The sequence below is a fragment of the Clarias gariepinus genome, chromosome 8, assembly GCF_024256425.1.
Source record: "Clarias gariepinus isolate MV-2021 ecotype Netherlands chromosome 8, CGAR_prim_01v2, whole genome shotgun sequence".
NCBI classification, from domain to species: Eukaryota; Metazoa; Chordata; class Actinopteri; order Siluriformes; family Clariidae; genus Clarias; species Clarias gariepinus.
In genome coordinates this window covers 24,084,477-24,105,097 of record NC_071107.1, presented here as the reverse complement: position 1 = coordinate 24,105,097, position 20,621 = coordinate 24,084,477, and the positions used below count along the sequence as shown (strand labels likewise).

Sequence of the window (20,621 nt, the reverse complement as noted above, 5' to 3'; positions counted from 1 at the left end):
GTGTGTGATTTGACTGACTTATGACGACATGTATACAGGAAAGTGGCCTCAGTACAAGGGAGCTATTAAAGTGCTATTTTATTTTCACGTTAGTACCCCAGTGTGACATCTTTTGACACAAAACAGCTTGCTTGGCTTTCCCCTACACTTACTGTCCACTTTATTAGGTATACAGTTTACGACTGACCTCCAGTCAACATTTACATGCTTATTCAATTACTACATGCAATTTGGCGATGCCAATTAGCTTAATCTGGAGTACAGGAAAGAAATCCGCAAGCATGGGGAGAACACGCACACACCCTGGGAGGCGCAAAGTGCCATTGCTGAACACTAAGCCACCGTACCGCCAATTACAGGATAGGGGAATTAAATTAGGCAAGATACTAAGTGCTATTTTAAGTTGTGTTTGCTAAGCCCTCATGACACATACTGTGATGAATGATAATATAAAGTTACTTATGGAAATATAATTGTGGCAAAATTCCGCAAAGCACGAAGCAGTTCATTATGTGAATGGAAATTTTTTTTTGCAATACAAATGTTTCTGCATTGCAATAAGATCGAATTAAACTAATTCTTACATCATTTACAATTCTAAAATTCAATACTACATTGAATATTACTTGCTTGAATTACATTCTCATTTGAAATATCGAACCACAATAAATTGCAGCACTTAAAATTTCAAGCAATTTGTGAATGGTGTAAAGATTTTTTTTTTTTTTTAGATCAAATTGCAATGCAGAAAAATTTAAAAATAAAAAATAAAACAATTTTTAGTTCATGTAATTTAACAAGCTAATTTTGCTTTGGGGAATTTTGGCACTGTAGTTACTGACCTTCTTTTGATTTTAGTGCCACCTTATGGACAAATTAGGACTAACGTTATTCATTAAATTTCTTTAAAAAAAAGTGTCACATATCCCTTAAAATACTGAACAAAGAGTAATTCAAAAACTCAGACTATGGTGTGTAAATATTATATATGCAAATAGTATGCATGTTTTTAGAGATCTGATCAAAATTATTTTAGAATAGCAGTAACTATTTCACTGTTAAAATGACAAGCAGGTGTCTACACGATACTCCAGGGCACTACATGGTGCTGTTCTGTTACCTACAGGGTCTGGGAGCTTACAGCACAAGCTTCTACACTAATATACAGCTAAACTACAGACAGTATTGTAAAGTAAACCTCCAGGCGGCGAAATAGAGATTTAGCGGTCTCGTGTTCTTTGTACAGGTTTGCCATTTGCAAGTGTCGGTGGTCTGCTGACTCAGGAATATCCGTGTATATTTAGATATAAATGATTCGTCCCTCAAAGGTGAACACAGTGTGGATTATAACGCACGAGACTCGGAGTCGACTCCTAGATTTCAGGTAATGAATCAAGAGTCGACTCCTAGATTCAGCGCATACAATTTAGGAATCGATTTGAAGAATCGACATGTAAAGAAAGAATACAGGGAAAAAGGTTTTCTTGCTTAAGGATTAACAGTCTTTGTAGAGTTTTAATGTACCTGTCTAGATCGTATTTAAAAACAGAAAAAAAGGGTTTAGAGCTAGTAATTTTTTGTTGATGAATATTATATTTAGCTAGTAGTAAACACATTAATTGTGTAATTTCGTATGTAATTTTATTTATTTATTTATTAATTATGTACAGTAATTTTTTCTTTTGAATAGCTAAAAATTCCAATGAAAACATCAATACAACAGAAAGAAAAGTCACTTTTAAAACAATTAAGAATTCTGACCAAAAGGTCTTTGTGTAGGAACACAGACTGACAAAAAGAACAATTCACTTCAATGTCTGAGTTATATTTCCCAAAAAAAACATACCAACAAAAAAATCTTTTGACAGATAACATTTGTGAATTCATTTGTGTTATTTCTTTTACTTTATTCGTTAAAAGATACTTTTGGGGCAAGGACATACTTCCTAAAAAATAAAAAAATTTAAAAAAAGGACCATACTTCCTCCCAGGGTAAATTTCCCACACTACTTAAATATTTTATTACAAAATGATTCATAGATTTCGTGTAGTACATCTACAGTAGAGTCGGCTCCTAAATTTTATGTACAGAATCTAGAGTTGATTTCTAGCAGTCAGATAGTGAGTCCAGAGTTGACTTTTAACCCTGGGTCACGGGGACCTGGAGCCTATCCCAGGAGACCTAGGGCACAAGGCATGGTATACCCTGGACAGGATGCCAATCCATCGCAGGGCACACACACACAACAGGCAACTTACGCCAATTAGCCTAACCTACATATCTTTGGGAGGGAACCCAGCAAGCACGGGAAGAACATGCAAACTCCATGCACACAGAGATGGGAATCGATCCTGGCCAGGAATCTGGAAACCTTGCAAGGCGACAGTGCTAACCACTACACCACCTAGATTTAGTACATAAAATATAGGATTAGGTTTGTAGATTTAAGGCAGGATATCTAGAGTCGACTTCTAGATGAATTATATTTAAATTAGGAGTCATTGCTATAATTATTTTTTTAAATATATTTTATATACTTTGTCTTTTGTGTGTGTGTTGTGTTTGTTGTTGTAGACTCTGGAAACTTCTGTCACCAAAACAAATCCCTAATATATACAAACATACTTTTCAATAAAGCTCTTTCTGGGTCTAATTTCAGGCAGTAAATCCGGAGTCGACTCCTTTATTTTACGTTGTGTAACTAGAGTCGGCTCCTGAGTTTTATGTACAGAACCTAAAGTTTAGATAGTGAATCCCCAGTGTTCACTAAACTGTATGCACTGATTGTAGAGTCGACTCTTAGATTGTAGGCAGTGAATCAGGAGTCGAATCCTAGATTCCAATCTTTTACATTTTACACAAAGAAACGGCACAGACGATGCTGTCGCTAACTGACATGACGTGTCGCTACACCTGGTAATGTTCGTATAATCTTGCGTGAAGGCTACTCTTGATTTACTTCGCTGATTCACAGAACCATGAACTACACCCGTTGTGATTCCTAAAACTTTCTCTTCAAATCACTTCCGACAAACGTCATCTTCTCTTCTCCAATTGGGCAATATTATGTCGATGAGTTTAATGTCCAATCAGCTCGTCTCACGTATAAACTATTGACCAATCATTGTGAAGTAGGGCGGGATTTTGTCAGATTAAAGAAAGATGTCGTTTTATAGATGAGTGACGTGTTGCTAGCAACCAATCAGAATTAGCTGTCGTGTCCAGAAGGTGAAAGGGAACTACGGCAAGCGAAGGAGGCTATAAATATGTGGTCAATACGGTCGTGAGTTCTTACTGGGTACTTTGCTAGAAGAACCTGCAAAATACTGAAGAATACATCAGAACTTCAGAAGCAGGTGAGGGAACCCGAAATATTCTCTTATTTCGTGGATCACCTGCATATATCATTAAAGAAATAAAACTGAGATAAAATCGTTTTTGAGGGAACTGTAGTGGATAAATGGCCTGTTGTTTTATTAGTGACTAATTTGTGGCATTGAGTTTATTTTAGCTTGCTACAGGCTTCTTACATGTTAACTGGTTGTGTGTTTAATTTTACTGAGCCCTGCTTCTCCAAACAAATCTTTTGCTATACCAGCTGTCCAGCAATCTGTTTACCTCAAACAAAAAGGCTCAATTTCATTTAGTATTCATATATATTTATTTATACACCTTTTCTTAATCTAATGTGAACTGTAAAATTTCTTAACCTGTTACAAACATGTAGCAACACATTAGTTTGTGCAAAGATTATTTAAAAAAAAAAAAACCTTTGAGTTTGGAGATATTTAAATAACACAACACTGTCTGTTTTTCTTTGAAGAGGCCATCAACATCATGATGGGGTCTACAAAGAGGCAGCTATGGAGTTGCCTGGTCCTGCTGTCCGTTTGTGTGCTTTGTGTTCTCTCACATGGAGATCATCAAGGTCAGGTGTCAGGAAACCCACATCCTCCCATCACCCGCCTGGACAAGAACATGGTACAGGACAAAGAGTGAGTTTTACCTCAAAGCCACTACATTTAGATGTAAAGTAATTTAACTAACACTGAATCTTAAACAAAATTAATTAATTAGGGCAGAGTGGTACTGTATGGCGAAGCATAACCGCATAAAAGCTTGACAATTAGGCAATGTTCAGTATGAAAGACATACAACAGAGGACCATTTTCAGCCAGTATTTTTCTAAACATATCCGAAAATCAGTGGAATTTACTGGTCTGTATACAGCTCTTTTCCTCAAATGGTCCCGAACACACTTACCAGGCAATGAAGTAGTGGCTTCGTAAGAAGCATTTCAAGGTCTTGGAGTGGCATAGCCAGTCTCCAGATCTCAACCCCATAGAAAATCTTTAAAGGAAGTTGAAAGTCCGTGTTGCCCAGCGATAGCCCCAAAACATGACTGCTCTAGAGGTAATCTGCATGGAGGAAAGGACCAAAAATACCAGTAACAGTGTGTGAAAACCTTGTGAAGACTTGCAGAAAACGTTTGACCTGTCATTGCCAACAAAGTATTTAGATAATTTTTTTTATTGACCAAATACTTATTTTCCACCATAGTTTGCAAATAAATTCTTTAAAAATCATGGAAATGTGTTTTTTTCTTTTCTTTTCCTATTTTATCTCTCATAGTTGAGGTATACCTATGATGAAAATTACAGTCCTCTCTCATCTTTTTAAGTGGGAGAACTTGCACAATTGGTGGCTGACTAAATACGTTTTTGCCCCACTGTATGTGCAAGTGTGCATGAGCTATACACCAAAATCTCTTGTGAAAGCCCTGGTCTCTCAGGCGTCCTAATGACAGTAGACCTGTGTGCTGAGCCTGTTAATGGCCTTTTAAGCATGTTAACACCTCCAAAAAGGCCTGGGACATTGAAAAACAAAGCCTAAGAAAAATCCTTACACATGCACTCTTAAATAAACCATCATAGTGAGGCAATGACATCATAGTCACAATGATGTCATAGTGCCTGGGCCCTACATAAATAAATAACCTATTCATATACTTGTCATTTTCAGTCAGTGACCTAATTTGATAAGACATAACTGGCTATTAAATCGTTCTCTACACTTTAAATTTCATTGCTTGTAAATCACTTAGCTCCCCCATATGTTATTTTCAAGCTTTATACATAATTATAAACATAAACCAGAATAGAACACGTGCTGAATAATCACAGGTTATGATCTGTCAGGAAATGCTGGGTCCAAGACTGGACCGTTATATTTGCAGAAAAACCTGTACTCTGTTGCCTATCCAAAATGACCTCATTGCAGAACAAACTGCAAACTAAAACACAGCCGTGCAGCTGACCTAATCCTTATTCAGCCACTCAGAACATGTGCTGCTGCTTTTAAATCTTAAAACTTAATACAGAGTGTAAAAATAAAGTCACATACATACTTGGTCCAAAACATTTGTTTAGGATGTTCTCTGTTCTTTCTTTTAGCCATATCATGGAGCATTTAGACGGAGTGATTGACAAGCCAGAGTCGGACATGACTCCTCAAGAACTGCAGCTTCACTATTTTAAAATGCATGACTATGATGGTAACAACCTGCTGGATGGGCTCGAGCTTGCCACTGCCATTACACATGTACACAAGGAGGTGGGTGGTTAAAGTCCCCTGTGCTAACAGCTAATGTAATAATAAGAAAAGAAGTAATTATCCAATGGATATCTTACCTATTTGCCTGTGCATGAGAGTGTGTATGTGAGCTCACACAAATCACTGGCAAATAAGTTTCAGATTCTAATCAGGACTGATGCCTGCTGTCATTTCTTGCTGGTGTTTAGGAGAAAGGTGAGAGCAGTCCACCAATGAAGGAGCAGGACCTCATCAGCATTATCGATCAAGTCCTCCGCGATGATGACAAAAACAACGATGGCTACATCGACTATGCAGAGTTTGCGAAGTCTCTTCAGTAACTGGGGAGAAATAGATGTGTGTAGGATGCATAGAGTAAGTGGTGTGTTTGTGTGTGGGGTGTGTGCTGCCTTACTGTGAGCTTTGTTTACCTCTAACTGAATGGTATCAGTGATATGCGTGTATGCATTAGACATGCACAGCAAGGCTGCAGTGTAAAGTGGACTGACTGGATGTTCGTAGTGCACAGCCCAATGTGTTTGCTGTTTCATTATGTTTTATTCAACTCCTAAAGCACTTATAATTCAATGATACAACTGTCATTTCCCTCCAGAATTGGATCTGAGCAGCTAGGATCTACTGACTGTACTTTATCCTGTCAGAATAAATCATGGGATGAAGTGAAACGGATTGTGTTATGTCATAAGACGTCTAAAGAAAACCATATATTGCCTGAATTTTCCACTGGTGTCAATAAATATACCAAATCCAATCTGCTGTGAAAAAATGTCCACATTTATTATTGCTGCAGTGTGGCATTAAAATGGGATGTAATTGCTTCCTGTCATCTTCATCTAGCACTGATAGATGATTATTAAGCTTAGTAACATTTCCTTTTAGATGGACATAAAGAATGTCTTATATATATCAGTTTTTGTGCCATTTGTGTTTCAAGCCTGGGAAATTTTTTATTTCTGGCTTAACTGTAGATATTCAGCAGCTCTTTTAGTTATGTGTGTTGATCAGTTCTTGGTTCTGATATGAATAAATCTAAAAGATATGGATCTATAAGTGTATTTAAACTGTTTACCTCCTACGCTGTCACACAAACCTTTCCCGGTCGCAGTGTTCGAGCTTCATTGTATTTCACTCTGGAGTGTTTTGCTTTTGTTTTACCTCATCAGGTGTGTGAGGACAGGAAAACCACTAGCCTTTATCATGTAGCAGTGTTCCAGCAGCAACTTGGAAACAAACTCAAAAGACCATTTAAGGAGCAAGTGATTTTTTTTCCAGACTACTTAATTTTTATTTCTTTCCATCACTCAAGTTGAATGTAATGCAAGTCTGTCATATTTGTCATGCAATGGTACTGTTCTTAATTCAAGTTTATTTTATTTTATTTTATTGTGAGCAGGAGAGAGAAAACAGAGACCATATGCCAAATCTAATTTATTTCTATCATAAGAACTGACATGTGAAAGTAAATCTGTAGTTATTAATGTGTACATATACAGTATACTATAATTTTAAAGCATTGCTAAATAACCATTATTCAGGTGATGATGAAGGTTTTCTACAAAGACAAACATAAATCTATTTAAACTAGATTATTGAGAATGTAAACAATACTCTGTTAATATGTTAAAGATATTTTTACAGTTTGATGCTTGTGGGTTTATGAATGTGTAAACTAGTTCTTTTTGTTTTAGAAACATATCTAAACGTCAAGACAACATCTGTTTTGGAACAGAAATAAAGTATGTGAAAATCTTTTCTTCATTTTTTTTTTGACATTCATATACAAAAAGAAGAGAAATGTAGAGACATGTGCGACTTTCTGTTCAAAATCATAAGGGCATCACTGTAAAACAATTTGGTTAATGGCATAAAGGGTTCTACAATTACTGTATATTAGGGCTTGTTTGTTGAAAGCCTAGTTCCAGTGGACAGCTGACTCCAGCGCTGGCATGGAGGTCAAGGAAAACACAGATGCATGGGGCAGGCTGGGAGCCGGTGCTCCAATGTGCCTCAGCTGACAGTACCAGTCCTCGTGCTGCCTGGCAGGCTGAGTTGCAGTGGGAGCTGGAGGGCAGGCTAGCTGTGTAGTGGCTGCTGTGTGGGGGGAGAAATCAGCAGAGGGCAGCACTGATGAAATTTTGGGTATATGTGGTAGGGAGTGAGAGCACTGGTACTGTCTTGCCACACCACCTCGTGCACTGTTTGGGAGAACTCTGCATCCTGGCATTATACCTGCTTGCAGGGCTTTCTGAGTGGCCCGCTCCTGTTTCCGCTGCTTGGCACGACGGTTCTGGAACCAAACCTGAAGAAATGCGGGGAAGAGAAAAGAGGGGTGAGAGACCAGGGACCTGGGGCAAACATTTTATAAATATTAATTTGAAAATGGAAACCACAAATCTCATATTGTAATTAAGATAAATATCGAAATATATCTTTTTTTTTTATAAGTATTTGCTACATTTGCAAAATGTCAGATTGTCTGCTGTTTTATTATTATTGAAGTTGTTATTAGTCTTTTGGCTGCTTCCATTGAGGGGTCACCACATCGGACCATCAGATCTGCACAATGACTTGGCACAGGTTTTACGCCGGATGCCCTTTCTAACCAACCCTTACCATTTTATCCAGGCTTTTATCCTGGGCATTGAGTGGAAACCTCAAGGCAGGCGAGAAATCTACCACTGAGCCACCATTATCAATGCCCTGTTTTTATTATTATTATTATTATTATTATTATTATTATTATTATAAATTGCAAAAACAGGATTGTCATGTATCAAATCAGCATTTTTATTCTTGATCAGTAAACTAAATGTAAACAGATCTGAGAGGCTGCTAATCAAACCACTGGGCTTCAAAGCCATTAGTGGCAAAGCTGTGATTTTTTGTTGTCAAACATGAAGAGCTTTTATGACAGGGATTTTATTGATTTATTTTGGCTTCTTTCTGGTAACATGATAATCTGAACTTAGTTTTTAACTTCAAGAAGGAAAAAGAAGCTGGTGTGTGAGTGACTGTTTAAAGTTGCTATAAGTTAATAACAAGCTTGTTTTATGGAAGTTCTACAATAAGAAATGTAATTGCAAACAGATAAAAATTAATGGAGTACGCAATAAGAAGAGGGAGGCCTGATCAATCCATGTGGGGCGTTCAAGTGAAACAAGGACTTCTCATGAAATTTCCTGGTAATGATGGTGTAAAATCAATAAACATTTACAAAGACTTCAAGCACAGTACTGTGATGAGACTTAGCAACATTGAGTGGTTTAAATACTTAAAAAAAAATCTGTACATCATGAAAAATGACCCCAGCCGAGGTGGTTTGAAGATCACTGCAGTCGGTCCTGTAAACATTCAGTGAGAGGAACGCCTGATCCTGTCTGTACACACAGTTATTCACAAACTCCAATTACACATTACAAGAACACAACTATAACACAATAATACCAGTTCCTGGGGGGCCAGTGTTTTAGAAATGAAGTCTGATTATGCAGGCAATCCGATTATGGCTCCAGTGTATTGAGAAAATGTTCTACTTGAATGGTATCCATGCACTAGTGAAACGTTGGGAAATAAATGTAGTTTTACAGTGATAGCTGTGATTAGCTATTTCCATCAAAAGTCCCGGTTTGACTTGAACACCCCTCGTAAATATTATTAATTAATATTTACATCAGCCAAGTTATATAATTAGTACTTGAACCTGAACCAATAGTTGCAGGTATGTTACCTTACAGTGCAAAAGAAATATGCTAAAACAATTCAACAAAACACACTGAAGATGAACAATGTAAAGCAAATGTAAAGACACGACACAAAGGAAATTTACCCATCTTGCTCCACACATTTAGAGCCAAGCAACAGTATAAAGAAGCTATAAATGCACGCCACATCCATCAACAGATATTGTTAAAGCAGACATATTGTTAAGCTGGGAGAAAATGAAGCAGATATCTGCACATTTATAAACATCTTTAAACAAAATCAACTCATTACAAGCTGCTAGCAGAGACTAAAAGTGTATACGCAGAAATAGGTAAAAGTTTGAATACACAAATCAGCCATAACTTTAATACCACCTAGTTTTAAGGTTCCCCACAGGGGCAGTTACCCTATGCTCCACAGGACATCGGGGGTGTTCTGTGGTATCTGGCATCATGATGTTGACAGATCCGTTGAGTGCCGTGGAGTAGGGCCTCTGTGGATTGGACTTGTTCGTCAAACGCTTTCCATAGGTGCTGGATCAGATTGAGATCTAGGAAATTGAGATCTAAGCCCTACATTTGGCAGGCTGATGCGCAGGGTGTTTGCCAGGTTACTCTTATAAGGTTAATATTTAATGTTATTCAAAATATATATATACAATATCGTATGTTTTTGGTGCATTATTTTTAAGTGGTCTCACACGCTGGTGATTGCCTCTAAAATGAATTCGGTTTAATGCAAATCCCTCTAACCTGAATGCGGGCCTCATTGAGTTTAGTTTGCTGAGCCAGCTCCTCTCGGCAGTAGATATCAGGGTAGTGATTGTGTCTGAAGGCTAACTCCAGCTGCTCCAGCTGTTCATGGCTGAAGGTGGTTCGGTGTCTCCTGCGAGATGGAGATGGGTGGAGCCTAACTCGACCCACCACATCCCCGCCGCTTTCAGGCCCCGAGGACTCCTTCTTAGGAGGACCCTGAACATCTGCATTCAACAAAGTGCAGAGGAAAAAAATTTGAAAGTTGAAACTTTGCATCACAGATGTTCCGGAAAAAAAAAAAATCTGTGTACAAATTTCTCTCTGGTTACGGATGGAAAAAGATTTATCAAAGTGCCTTACACACTTTGGAGGAATTTGGTTTGGGGGGAAAAAAAGCACATCTCACAAATGGCAGTTCTCCGAAAGGGGAAAGGGTTTAAGAGCATTAATGTTTCCTAACAAAAGGCCAGGAACCTAATAGGCTAAAGGCTTTGCTGCTTAAACTCAATATCGTGAGAGAGAGAGTGACCAGGGGCCAAAGGACTGAGACAAGATTAAGCTAACAAAAGCTTTTAAAAAAAGTGACTAATTTGTCAAATCACAGGATTGGATGCAATGTCTTCTTCTCACAATGTCAGTATGGGAGGTAGAGGGACAGGCAATACTGAACTTAATCTAATTTTAGTTTAATTATTTTTTCTAATTGCTGTGTCCAACTGATTATAAAGTATCCAATAATAGCAGCAACCTCAGTAATATTAAAGTAGTTGAATTAATCAATGTCAAATGAATACATACTACTGAATTATTACTGCATATTCATGGAACTTAAGTAAATATTCAAACATTTCGACAGAATTTATTTATCATTTATTGTACAGTGGTGTAATGGAAATCATTCATAGTACTTACTAAGAGAAACCAAGGTGGGTCGAAAATCAGTTAAAGTACATGTAACAGGTGTAGAGGTGGAAATGAGTTTAAGTTTAAAACTTTGGAGAAAGTTTAAAAGCACACTTACTATAGAAGTCACATTCAGACACTCAATAAATAATCCTTACCTGCACTTGAACTGACGATGACTTCAGAGTACATCTCAGAGAACTGTGGAAGAGGCTTTGCAGGTTCCATAGCTGGTCTTCTCTGAGGGGTTTAGATATGAGGAGAGACATGGTGGGCTTACCTGAGTTTCTACAGTATGTGACCACCCTCGGTGACATCATTCAGCAATCACACCCCTTATTACCTGCCCTCCTTGGTCAACTAATATCATGCATAAGAACATTTTAATCCAATGGATTTTTCTTTAGATTTTTAAAGAAAAAACTATTTCTGCTTCTTTTATATCAAACAAATAATATGATAACAATATTTATAAGATTTATAATTGTGTGTAGGCTGTGCAGAAGAGGTCTATTTAAAAACAAAACAAAAAAACATTATTAGCTCATGTTTTTTTTGCCTACTGATGGCCTCCTTCACTTGCATTAGCATTTCTTTATGCTGCATATTAAAGGTTCCCTACAACAGCGACCGATACAAATTCAACACTTGGATGGGATCCCAGATCATTTATCACCTTAAATCGTCATGAAGCCCCAAACAGCTTTCAAACTGCTTATCAGTCAGTTGTCATATTTTGAGCCTATGAAAGTGGAGTGATTGTGTCTGTAATTCCTATATGATTAATGCAATATTTTTATCCTGATTTAAAGCGGAAAGTCTAGATTTCAACTTCAGCCTGATTCCATTTTGTTGCTGAACAGTGGCAAAAAAATTGAAAAAATTTCCAGATTCCATACTTATGAATCTGGCTGTATTTTATCAGTTTACGATAGATGTTACTTATGACCAGCTTAACTTAAGCAGATGTTGTGACTGTGTGCATGCTTACATTGCTATCGGACAAAATTTATTATTAATTCATTATCAGATTAAAAGCATTTTTATTTTTTTAGTTTAAAAAATGTAAATTATTCCTACAAAATCAAAAAGGGGACTTAATGTATGTAGTTATGTATAGTCTTAACTGTTGTAATGCTTTTATTCCATGTCAAGGCCTCATTAGGTCTATTAAAGGCCAATTCATAATGTCCATTTGCTTTCATTTGCCCTAAAGGTTTGGAAACTATTCTCATCCTATCCAGAATTTACCAGTGCATGTTCAGAGGTGGAGGGCAACTAAGTACATATACTTTGATACTGTACATAAGTACAGTTTTCACTTATATGTACTCGAGGTACATTATTAGGATACTTTTTAAATGTTACTTCACTGCATCATACATCAAATATCTGTACTTTCTACTTTACTACATTTGTGCATTGTGTTGTGCATGTAACTATAGTGGTGTCTTTTACTGTACTATAAAATAAAGGCTACAGTGAGCTAATACAGGCTCAGGACTTTTTCTACTTAAGTAAATTTTAAAGTTCCTTTTTTTGAAGTAGAAATATAAATACAAGATTCTACTTTTACTTGAGTAATATTTACAGGATATTGTGTACTTTGTCTACCACAGAACACACCAAGGGGTGTGTCAATCATAGACAATGTAATGGTTCATACTGACAGTCCACACACACACACACACACACACACACACACACACACACACTTGATTCCTCAATTATTGAAGACATTTCTCAAAGTCAATTGAGAAATGTAGAAAATTTAGTTTTACATATTTATCCCAACTTTTGCCTGTAATGAACAAACTACTGTTCCCTGTGATTGCCATATGGACTCTGAAATGATCCTGTATTCTCAGGGTTGCTCCATAAATAATCGCTGAGATGAATATAAGACTGTTAACTGTAGACGTTAGTGATGCATGAACAAACTGTTGGCAGGGGACTAAACCAGAATAAAGTGGTGGGTGACTAGGACAATGGAGTGGCTCTGTTCACAGTTAAACTGTGAGTGACGCAGCCTATGTGTCATCTGAGTGGGATGTAAGGAGGGCCGTCTGCCTGCCATCGGCCTCAGCCACGCTGCTGCTTCACGCAGCTTAATTACCTAATATTTCACTCTTTCAGCTGCATGCACCAGTCTGGTTTTATATGGTCATGCTGTATGTAAGTTTAATTCAGTTCAATTCAATTTTATTTGTATAGCGTTTTTTAACAATTAACATTGTCGCAAAACAGCTTTACACAATCGAAAGAATTATTTAAGTTTGTATGAGATGTAAATGTGTATGAATCACAATGATAAGACTGTCCCTGATGACCAAGCTGAGGACGACGGCGACAGTGGCAAGAAAAACTCCCTGAGATGGTGATAGTTAGAAACCTTGAGAGGAACCAGACTTAATAGGGAACCCATCCTCATTTGGGTAAAAACGGATGCGCATCGGCAGACCACACCTGCGATGTAAAGCGACCAATCACTTCACCATCAACAAACCTGAGTGATCAATGAGAGTGAGGAAGACAGCATCCAAACATACCAGTTCACCTAATACTCTACGTCCATGAGTCCCCCAGAGCTGCTCCTTTACCTAAGGCAAATCTATTTATAAAATGCTTAATTAAATAAATAGGTTTTTAGCCTAGACTTAAACACTGAGACTGTGTCTGAGTCCCGAACACTATTTGGAAGACTATTCCATAATTTTGGGGTTTTGTAAGAAAAAGCTCCGCCCCCTGCTGTAGTTTTCATAATACGCGGTACTGACAAGCAGCCTGCATCCTTTGATTGAGGTAGGCGTGGCGGATTGTAAGACACTAGCAGTTCGCTCAGATACTGTGGAGTATTTTAAAATCGATGCGAAGGGAGCCAGTGAAGTGTGGATAAGACAGGAGTGATGTATCAACTCATATCTTATGCTTCTAGTGAGGACTCTCGCTGCTGCATTCTGAAGTGTAGTGTGTAACAGTGTACTGTGTGTATTTGTCATAACTCGTTCCCTGTGTTGTACGTTCTTGCACTGATTTGCAATACAGTTTCATTATCATGTACATCTGGTGAGTTTCTGATTCTGACCAGCTGGAATGTAAAATGAAGCCCACATCACTACACGATAGAACAGACTTTTTTCGATAAAGCTACTGTACATACTCAGTTCTTGTACAGTATATTTATCATGTATGTACAGTAATTCCAGATCATTTCACTATGTATGGATGAAGATTATTGAAAAAAGAAATGTAGGCAGAAGGTCAGACACTGAACAAGACTCTATGTGTCTATAAGAAAAGCATGATTTTAAGATTAATTAGACCAATGGCCCGCAGCCTTTAAATAATTAATTGTAAAAAAAAAAAAATTAAGTAACCACTGCAAAGACTGTTCCCATGCTGCTGATAAGGCTGCTGTGTGTATGCCTGCATGGTGTGTGTGTGTGTGTGTGTGTGGTTGTCTGAACGAGAGTGGGTGAAAGTGAGGGAGGCTGGGTAGTTATCTGAGGCTGCAATTCTCTTCACCAGAGACGGGAATCATGGGGATTGGCTGAACTCTGTAGAGCCCCAGAACACTGTGGCCAGGCTGCCCAAGGAATTCTGGGAATTTCCAATAGTCTAAGAAGTTCTGACTCAGATCCAAACAGTACTGGGTGGAGGTTCTGCCTGTGAAGGCCAACATTTAACCACATTTATACTCCCTCGCTTTCTCTCTCTCTCTCTCTCTCTCTCTCGTAAAGTCATACAACAAAAAAAGGGGGAGGGGGGGCAAAAAAAAGAGAGGGAGAAACAGAGAGGGAGAAAAAGTGTTTTGATTTTGGAACTGAGCTGGGAGTGACCTGCCTGGCAGCTTCACAGCCCTGATGGAAGGAATGTAACCCAACTCCCCCCTGCCCCATACTGCACTGGTGACCTGTGTGTGCAGACTTAAAGGAGATAGACGGTTTTCTGTAAGGATTATTTGTGTTCTAAAGGACATCCTCTTCCTACAGGTTTTAGTGGAAAATAGAAATGAAAACATTTACATTCTTAGGTAAGGGAATAGAAATGATGACCCTCTCATGTTCCTTCCACCACTGTACTTCTAATATGATCCTCAGAAAGTGTAATATGGTGCGTCAGTAAGGAGAAAGGAATAAATGAGGATGTGCAGGAGTGAAAAGCATGTGTGTGTATGTGGGGGCTGTTTCTGTGCATGTGTAAATGCACAACACACGCGGTGCAGGGGCCCTCCAGGAAAGAAGACACCGCCACCGTCTGGACCGCACAAGCATCCAGACAACAGCTCGGCAAACCCTCCCTGCCAAGCTCACCTGCCAACAATACACACACACAAACACACACACACAAGTTATTCTTACTATTGTTGTGAGCACCTACTGACATATGCCTAATTATTAGCACAGCAAATTATTTTTTTATTATTAGCAAATCCTCACCTGACCTAAGTAAGTATATATATCAATCATACTGTATACTCTATTATTGTAAACAATTGTTTACACACCAGGATATAAAAACACACCCACACACATATCCTTCAGCCTTTCTCTTAATTTCTCTCTAAATCGTACAGAATTAACTTTAATATTGAGAATATATGAGTTATATTATGTCCCAAGCAGAGAAAACAGCCATAAACTAATTTCCCTCTCAGACTCATCCTCTTTTCCAGAGGCATAAATAAACAGATAATACAACAAAGGTGCTTATTTTTGTGACTTTTACCTGTTATCCTAAAGCAGACTGACTATATAACATGCAACACAGGTATTAATGAAATTATTGCATATATACATTACATACGAACAAGCTTACTGCATGTGTGCAGTGGTCTAGATTTATGGTACTGGATAAGCCTTACCACTAGGTGGAGCTATTTAAATAACATCATAAGTCTCAGTTGCAGACTGTAAACTGCTTACCTTTTTCTTTGTAAAATCAAAAGAACAGCCTGTTTGTCACAAAAAAAAAGGTGGTGTAGGCCTGGTCTGTTTCTCTGTCCCATCTAGAACACCAATGAAACTGAAAAAAGTGGCCTAGTACTGAATGGAGCTAGGCTATATATATATATATATATATATATATATATATATATATATATATATATATATTTATAGGCTATATATATAGGCTATATATATATATATATATGCTCAAAAGGAAGTTCCTGATTTTTATTGCCTTTTACATTGCTGAATGCGTCCAAAATATGTAATAATCTCCTTTGAACAGTTGATATTATGTATACGCTCCCTTCATAGCAGCTCTAATCTGAGGTGCTGTTAATTGGTGATTTTTGAGGCAGGTAACTCTGCAACAGAGGTAAGTTTTGGACTTGCTTTCCTGGCACGGTCTTCATAAGAGCCAGTTTCATCACAGTGCTTGATGGGTTTTGCAAATGCACTTGACAATACTGTTCTTGCAAGAAATATTCCAGAAAGGCTGATATAAATTTTACATGGAGGTCAGCCTTTTTGGAATAGTTTTTAGATTTAAGGATAGCCATCATTCCTTTGGTCTGCCTGGCCTTCAGTGGAACTCATTGATATTTGCAGTTTATGCCCAGGATACTGAATTCCCACTGTCAGCTGACTATAGTCAGGTGGGTTTCGTCTAAGGTTTGGCAAAGATGACACACAGAAATGAGCACTGCTAATAGTTAATTACTGTAATCTATGAAAATGGATTAGCAATATAATCTCAGACTCAGGTTACTGTACTTACAGTATGCACTCAGATGAACACACACCATAGTGTTTTACTATTCTTGTCAGGATCTTCCATTGACATTATTAGCAATGTGGATAATTAACGCCATGCCTACAACTACAGTAAATATAACCTCAACTCTTTTGGATCTTTAAGTTTTCTTTTAGTTTAAGTCAGCCAGCATGGGTTGGGGATCAGATCTTGCTGCTGGTCCTGTTCATATGGAGTTTGCCATTTCTCCCTGTGCTTAGTGTGTTTTGTCCAGGTATTCCAGTTTTCTCTTGTAATTCAAAGACTCCCAGTATAGGTTGATTGGCATTTCTAAATTGCTTGTGGTGTAAGTGTGTGCTTGTCTTCCGCAATGGGTTGGCACCCCAGCTTGCGCCCTAAGTTTCCTGGAAAAGGAGTATAGATAATGGATGGATACTTTTAGACAGTTTTTCCTTCTGGAGACCAGCTAAATACAGGCAAAACTGTCAAAAAAAAAATTGGTCCTCTTACCAGCCTTTTGGGTGTTTTGGTACTAGATTTGGCCGGCTTGGGGATACTTCATATTTCAAAACCAGTGAAACTGAAAAACCGAAGTGATAAAACATTTGCAGAAATGGGATGTTTCTTTAAATGAAACGTTTACAGGGAAATGTTTACAGAAAAACAAAGTGCAAAACCAAAGTCCCTTGTCATTAAAAAAAATCTGATCAGAGCAGGGTAAAGCATTTTAGGAATAATTATATATATTTGGCAAAATCGTGTGAGCTTATTATCCAAAAAATACCATATGCACAGTGGCATCATGCTACTGCTTCTTCTTTAAATATCAAACTCCTTTAACATAAAACCAGCAGCCCTTTGTTAGACAGCTGAAGATGAAGAAAAAAATCACCTTCCAACACAATAACAACCCAAACCACAAACCTAACTTAACAAAGAAATGGTTTCAGAAGAAGAAAAATCAACATTTTGGAATTACTTGTTCAGAGTCCATAGAATTTACAGTGGATAAGTAAAACATGTGTAATGACTTTGGGATTTGGGATTTGCACATGAATTTTTTTTCATTATTTGATATCTTGAGCAGTTTTTCATAAAATAAGGAGTAAAACAATTACAAAACCCTGCAGTTTTAATAAAGTTGTGTAGACATTTTTATATCCACTGTATGTTACCTTTTTACTTTGTTTACTTCCTTTAACTAATATAACATCAATCAAGGCTTAATCTTCTGTTTAACATCAAAATATATTTTAACACACAATAATAAGTATCTCAAAATAAGTGTAGCAAGATTTTATATTTTAAAATATAATAAAGTGGATAGAATTTATATAAGGTCATTCATTAAGAAAACCAAAAAGTTTTTTAAATGCATAACTAATCACTGAGAGTCATGTTTTATTTCTTACTTATCATAACTTTAGTATATTACATATACTTTAGTATAATATCTTATCTAGTATATCATACATACTGTATTGCTGTAAACTAATATGTGTAGATTATTGAATATTCAGAATGTAAAAGACATACAAATATCAACATCTGGATGAAATCTAGAATGGAATTTTTGTAGTGGGATTTTCTTGTTTTAAGTTTTTTGTTTCTTATGTTTTGCCCCGGTCCACAAACATGGACAGGCGGTTTTAACAAACATACATCTTGCGGTTGAATTATTTGAATTAAAATGTACATGTTTTCATTGTATCACATGAAACACTATTCTTGGCTTAGTCAGCCCAGTAGTTTTCAAAGTGGTTAGAAAATGTTTTGCATATGAGGATGCTGCATCTGTTGTACTGATGTGCTAAATGACTAGCAGAAAGAGAATTAGACATGCAACAGTCTAGTTTTTTTTTTGCTCCATTTTCTGCGATATTAATCATTTAACAATTCACTCCCACTAACTTGCTTAACTTTTTAGCATCAATTAATGTTCTATAATAAATTAACAAATGAAGCAAATCAAATCAAAGTTTACTATGCAGTGTACTATATTTTACTATGGTACTAGATTACATACAATTACTATGATACTTCAGACCTTACCATGGACTAGACTAGTACTAGGGCATAGTACCAGAGTACGTGCTATGGCTCTTCAGTGGGTACTGTGGTAGTATAATTGTGTGTACCACCTTACTTGGGTGAATATTAAGCCCTTAATAAGCATTTCACTGCGTATCGTACTGTGTATGACTGTGTATGTGACAAAAAAAAAATTGAATTTTTAATTTGATATTATGTTGCTTTTAGGCATATCATGCCACAGCAGTAGTATGTATTAACAATCTGTAATAGATACAGAATATTGCCAAAAGTATTTGGTCGTCTGCCTTCACATGAATATAAACTTGAGTAACATCCAATTCTTAATCCATATGATGTGATATTGGCCCACCCTTTGCAGCTATAACAGCTTCAACTCTCCTAGAAAGGCTTTTCACATGGTTTAGGCATGTGTTCATGGGAATTTTTGACCATTCTTCCAGAAGCACATTTGTGAGGTCAGACGCTGATGTTGGACGAGAAGGCCTGGCTCGCAGTCTCTGCTCTAATTCATCCCAAAGGTGTTCTACTGGGTTGAAATCAGGACTCTGTGCAGGCCAGTTAAGTACTTCCACACCTAACTCACTCATCCATGTCTTTATGGACCTTGCTTTGTGCACTGGTGCGTAGTCATGTTGGAACATCCGCTGACACTGGTCTGTGATTTTAAGTGGCCTACCACTTCATGGTTGAGTTGCTGTCATTCCCAATCACTTTTACTTTGTTATAATACCACTAACAGTTGACTCCAAATTATTTAATAGCGAGAAAAAATTCACAACTGGACTTATTGCACAAGTGCATTGGGCCCATGCTTGGTGGGTTTTCTCCAGGTGCTTCTGTTTCCTACCACAATCTAAAGACATCCAGATAAAGCTTATCGGCATGCCGAAATTTCCTATAGTGTGTGTGAATGAGTGTATGTGTGTGCCCTGCAATGGATGGCACCATCTAGGGTGTACCCCAACTCATGCCCTAAGTATCCTTGGCTAGGCTCCAGTCCCCCCACGACTCGGTATACAGGATTAACGGTATAGAAGTTGAGTGAGTGAATGAGTGATGAAACGAAATTAAAATGAGTAACATGAAGGGGTATGCTAAATATACATATATATACTGTTTATTCTTTATATATCCCAGCTTGTTAGTAGACTGGGGTCAGAGCGCAGGCTCAGCCAATATATGGCACACCTGGAGCAGAAGGGCTTTGCTCAAGGGCCGACAGTGGCAATGTGGTGTGGGATGGGGCTTGAAATGCCAACCTTCCGATAAGTAACTCAGAGGCTTAACACCTTGAGCCACCATCCCACATGATAAGGTATGCTGCTGCTGTATAATATAATAACTCTTATATATATATAATCCAAGCATACTAATAAACTATACTAATAAACTTTATTCAAGGGCTCAATAGCATCTCTCTGCAAAACCCACAACCACAAAGCTACCATAGCTCAAATAATTCAAAAAGAAAAATAAAATAATTTAAATTGACAGCAGAACATAGTATCAACCCACTATATTTACACAAATTATTCCAACATTTATCTGATGTCAGTGTTGAGGATACTGCTCTTCTTTTAGCATATGTACAGGCATTTCTAAATAAACCACAGTTTCCTCGGATATCTTCCTTTCTCTGTTCTCCTCAATCCCTGGTGAACTTCGACCTCTGTGGATGTGTGCCAGGCCACAAAAAGAACCTCTGTCCTAAAGAGGCCATGATGTTGCTTTAGAATGAAAACATGCCACACTGCAAAAGAAAGCTGAGGAAGGGTGGAGGGGAGGGGTAGGGGTGAGGAAAACATAAGCTTGTGGAATAATTATATAAAAGATGAAGTAAATCAGGAAATAGCTCTCGGTTTGGGAAACATGGCAAAAGGGAGCTTTGC

At 37.5% G+C, this 20,621-nt stretch overlaps 2 protein-coding genes across 4 annotated transcripts; one reads left to right on the top strand and one right to left on the bottom strand.

Annotated features, from left to right (window-relative positions):
• Positions 1-3,226: 3,226 nt before the first annotated feature.
• mcfd2 (multiple coagulation factor deficiency 2, ER cargo receptor complex subunit) lies at positions 3,227-6,365 on the top strand. Of its 2 annotated transcripts, XM_053501246.1 has the most exons (5): positions 3,227-3,357; positions 3,825-3,996; positions 5,455-5,614; positions 5,803-5,968; positions 6,207-6,365. In XM_053501246.1, the coding sequence occupies exons 2-4, from the start codon at positions 3,839-3,841 to the stop codon at positions 5,932-5,934; spliced, it is 450 nt and encodes a 149-aa protein (XP_053357221.1). In that variant the 5' UTR covers positions 3,227-3,357; positions 3,825-3,838; the 3' UTR covers positions 5,935-5,968; positions 6,207-6,365. The 2 variants fall into 2 exon arrangements, with proteins under 2 accessions (XP_053357221.1, XP_053357220.1); XM_053501245.1 differs by having other exon boundaries at positions 5,803-6,365.
• A 789-nt stretch (positions 6,366-7,154) lies between these two features.
• On the bottom strand, positions 7,155-11,765 carry prop1 (PROP paired-like homeobox 1). 2 transcript variants are annotated; one of them, XM_053501244.1, is made up of 4 exons: positions 11,133-11,765; positions 10,069-10,295; positions 7,844-7,913; positions 7,155-7,705 (listed from the first exon to the last, which is right to left on the bottom strand). In XM_053501244.1, exons 1-4 carry the CDS (start codon positions 11,200-11,202, stop codon positions 7,527-7,529), a joined length of 546 nt encoding a protein of 181 aa, XP_053357219.1. In that variant the 5' UTR covers positions 11,203-11,765; the 3' UTR covers positions 7,155-7,526. The 2 variants fall into 2 exon arrangements, with proteins under 2 accessions (XP_053357219.1, XP_053357217.1); XM_053501242.1 differs by having other exon boundaries at positions 7,155-7,913.
• Positions 11,766-20,621: the final 8,856 nt, after the last annotated feature.

Bases quoted from the DNA above. Each gene is read 5' to 3' on its own strand.
- mcfd2 (XM_053501246.1), top strand. From the start codon at position 3,839: ATGATGGGGTCTACAAAGAGGCAGCTATGGAGTTGCCTGGTCCTGCTG. The intron at 3,997-5,454 runs GTGAGTTTTACC...TCTTTCTTTTAG, and splicing joins AACATGGTACAGGACAAAGA to CCATATCATGGAGCATTTAG. The intron at 5,615-5,802 runs GTGGGTGGTTAA...GCTGGTGTTTAG, and splicing joins TTACACATGTACACAAGGAG to GAGAAAGGTGAGAGCAGTCC.
- prop1 (XM_053501242.1), bottom strand. From the start codon at position 11,202: ATGGAACCTGCAAAGCCTCTTCCACAGTTCTCTGAGATGTACTCTGAA. The intron at 10,296-11,132 runs GTAAGGATTATT...TGTTGAATGCAG, and splicing joins CATCGTCAGTTCAAGTGCAG to ATGTTCAGGGTCCTCCTAAG. The intron at 7,914-10,068 runs GTTAGAGGGATT...GCATTTCTTCAG, and splicing joins TCAATGAGGCCCGCATTCAG to GTTTGGTTCCAGAACCGTCG.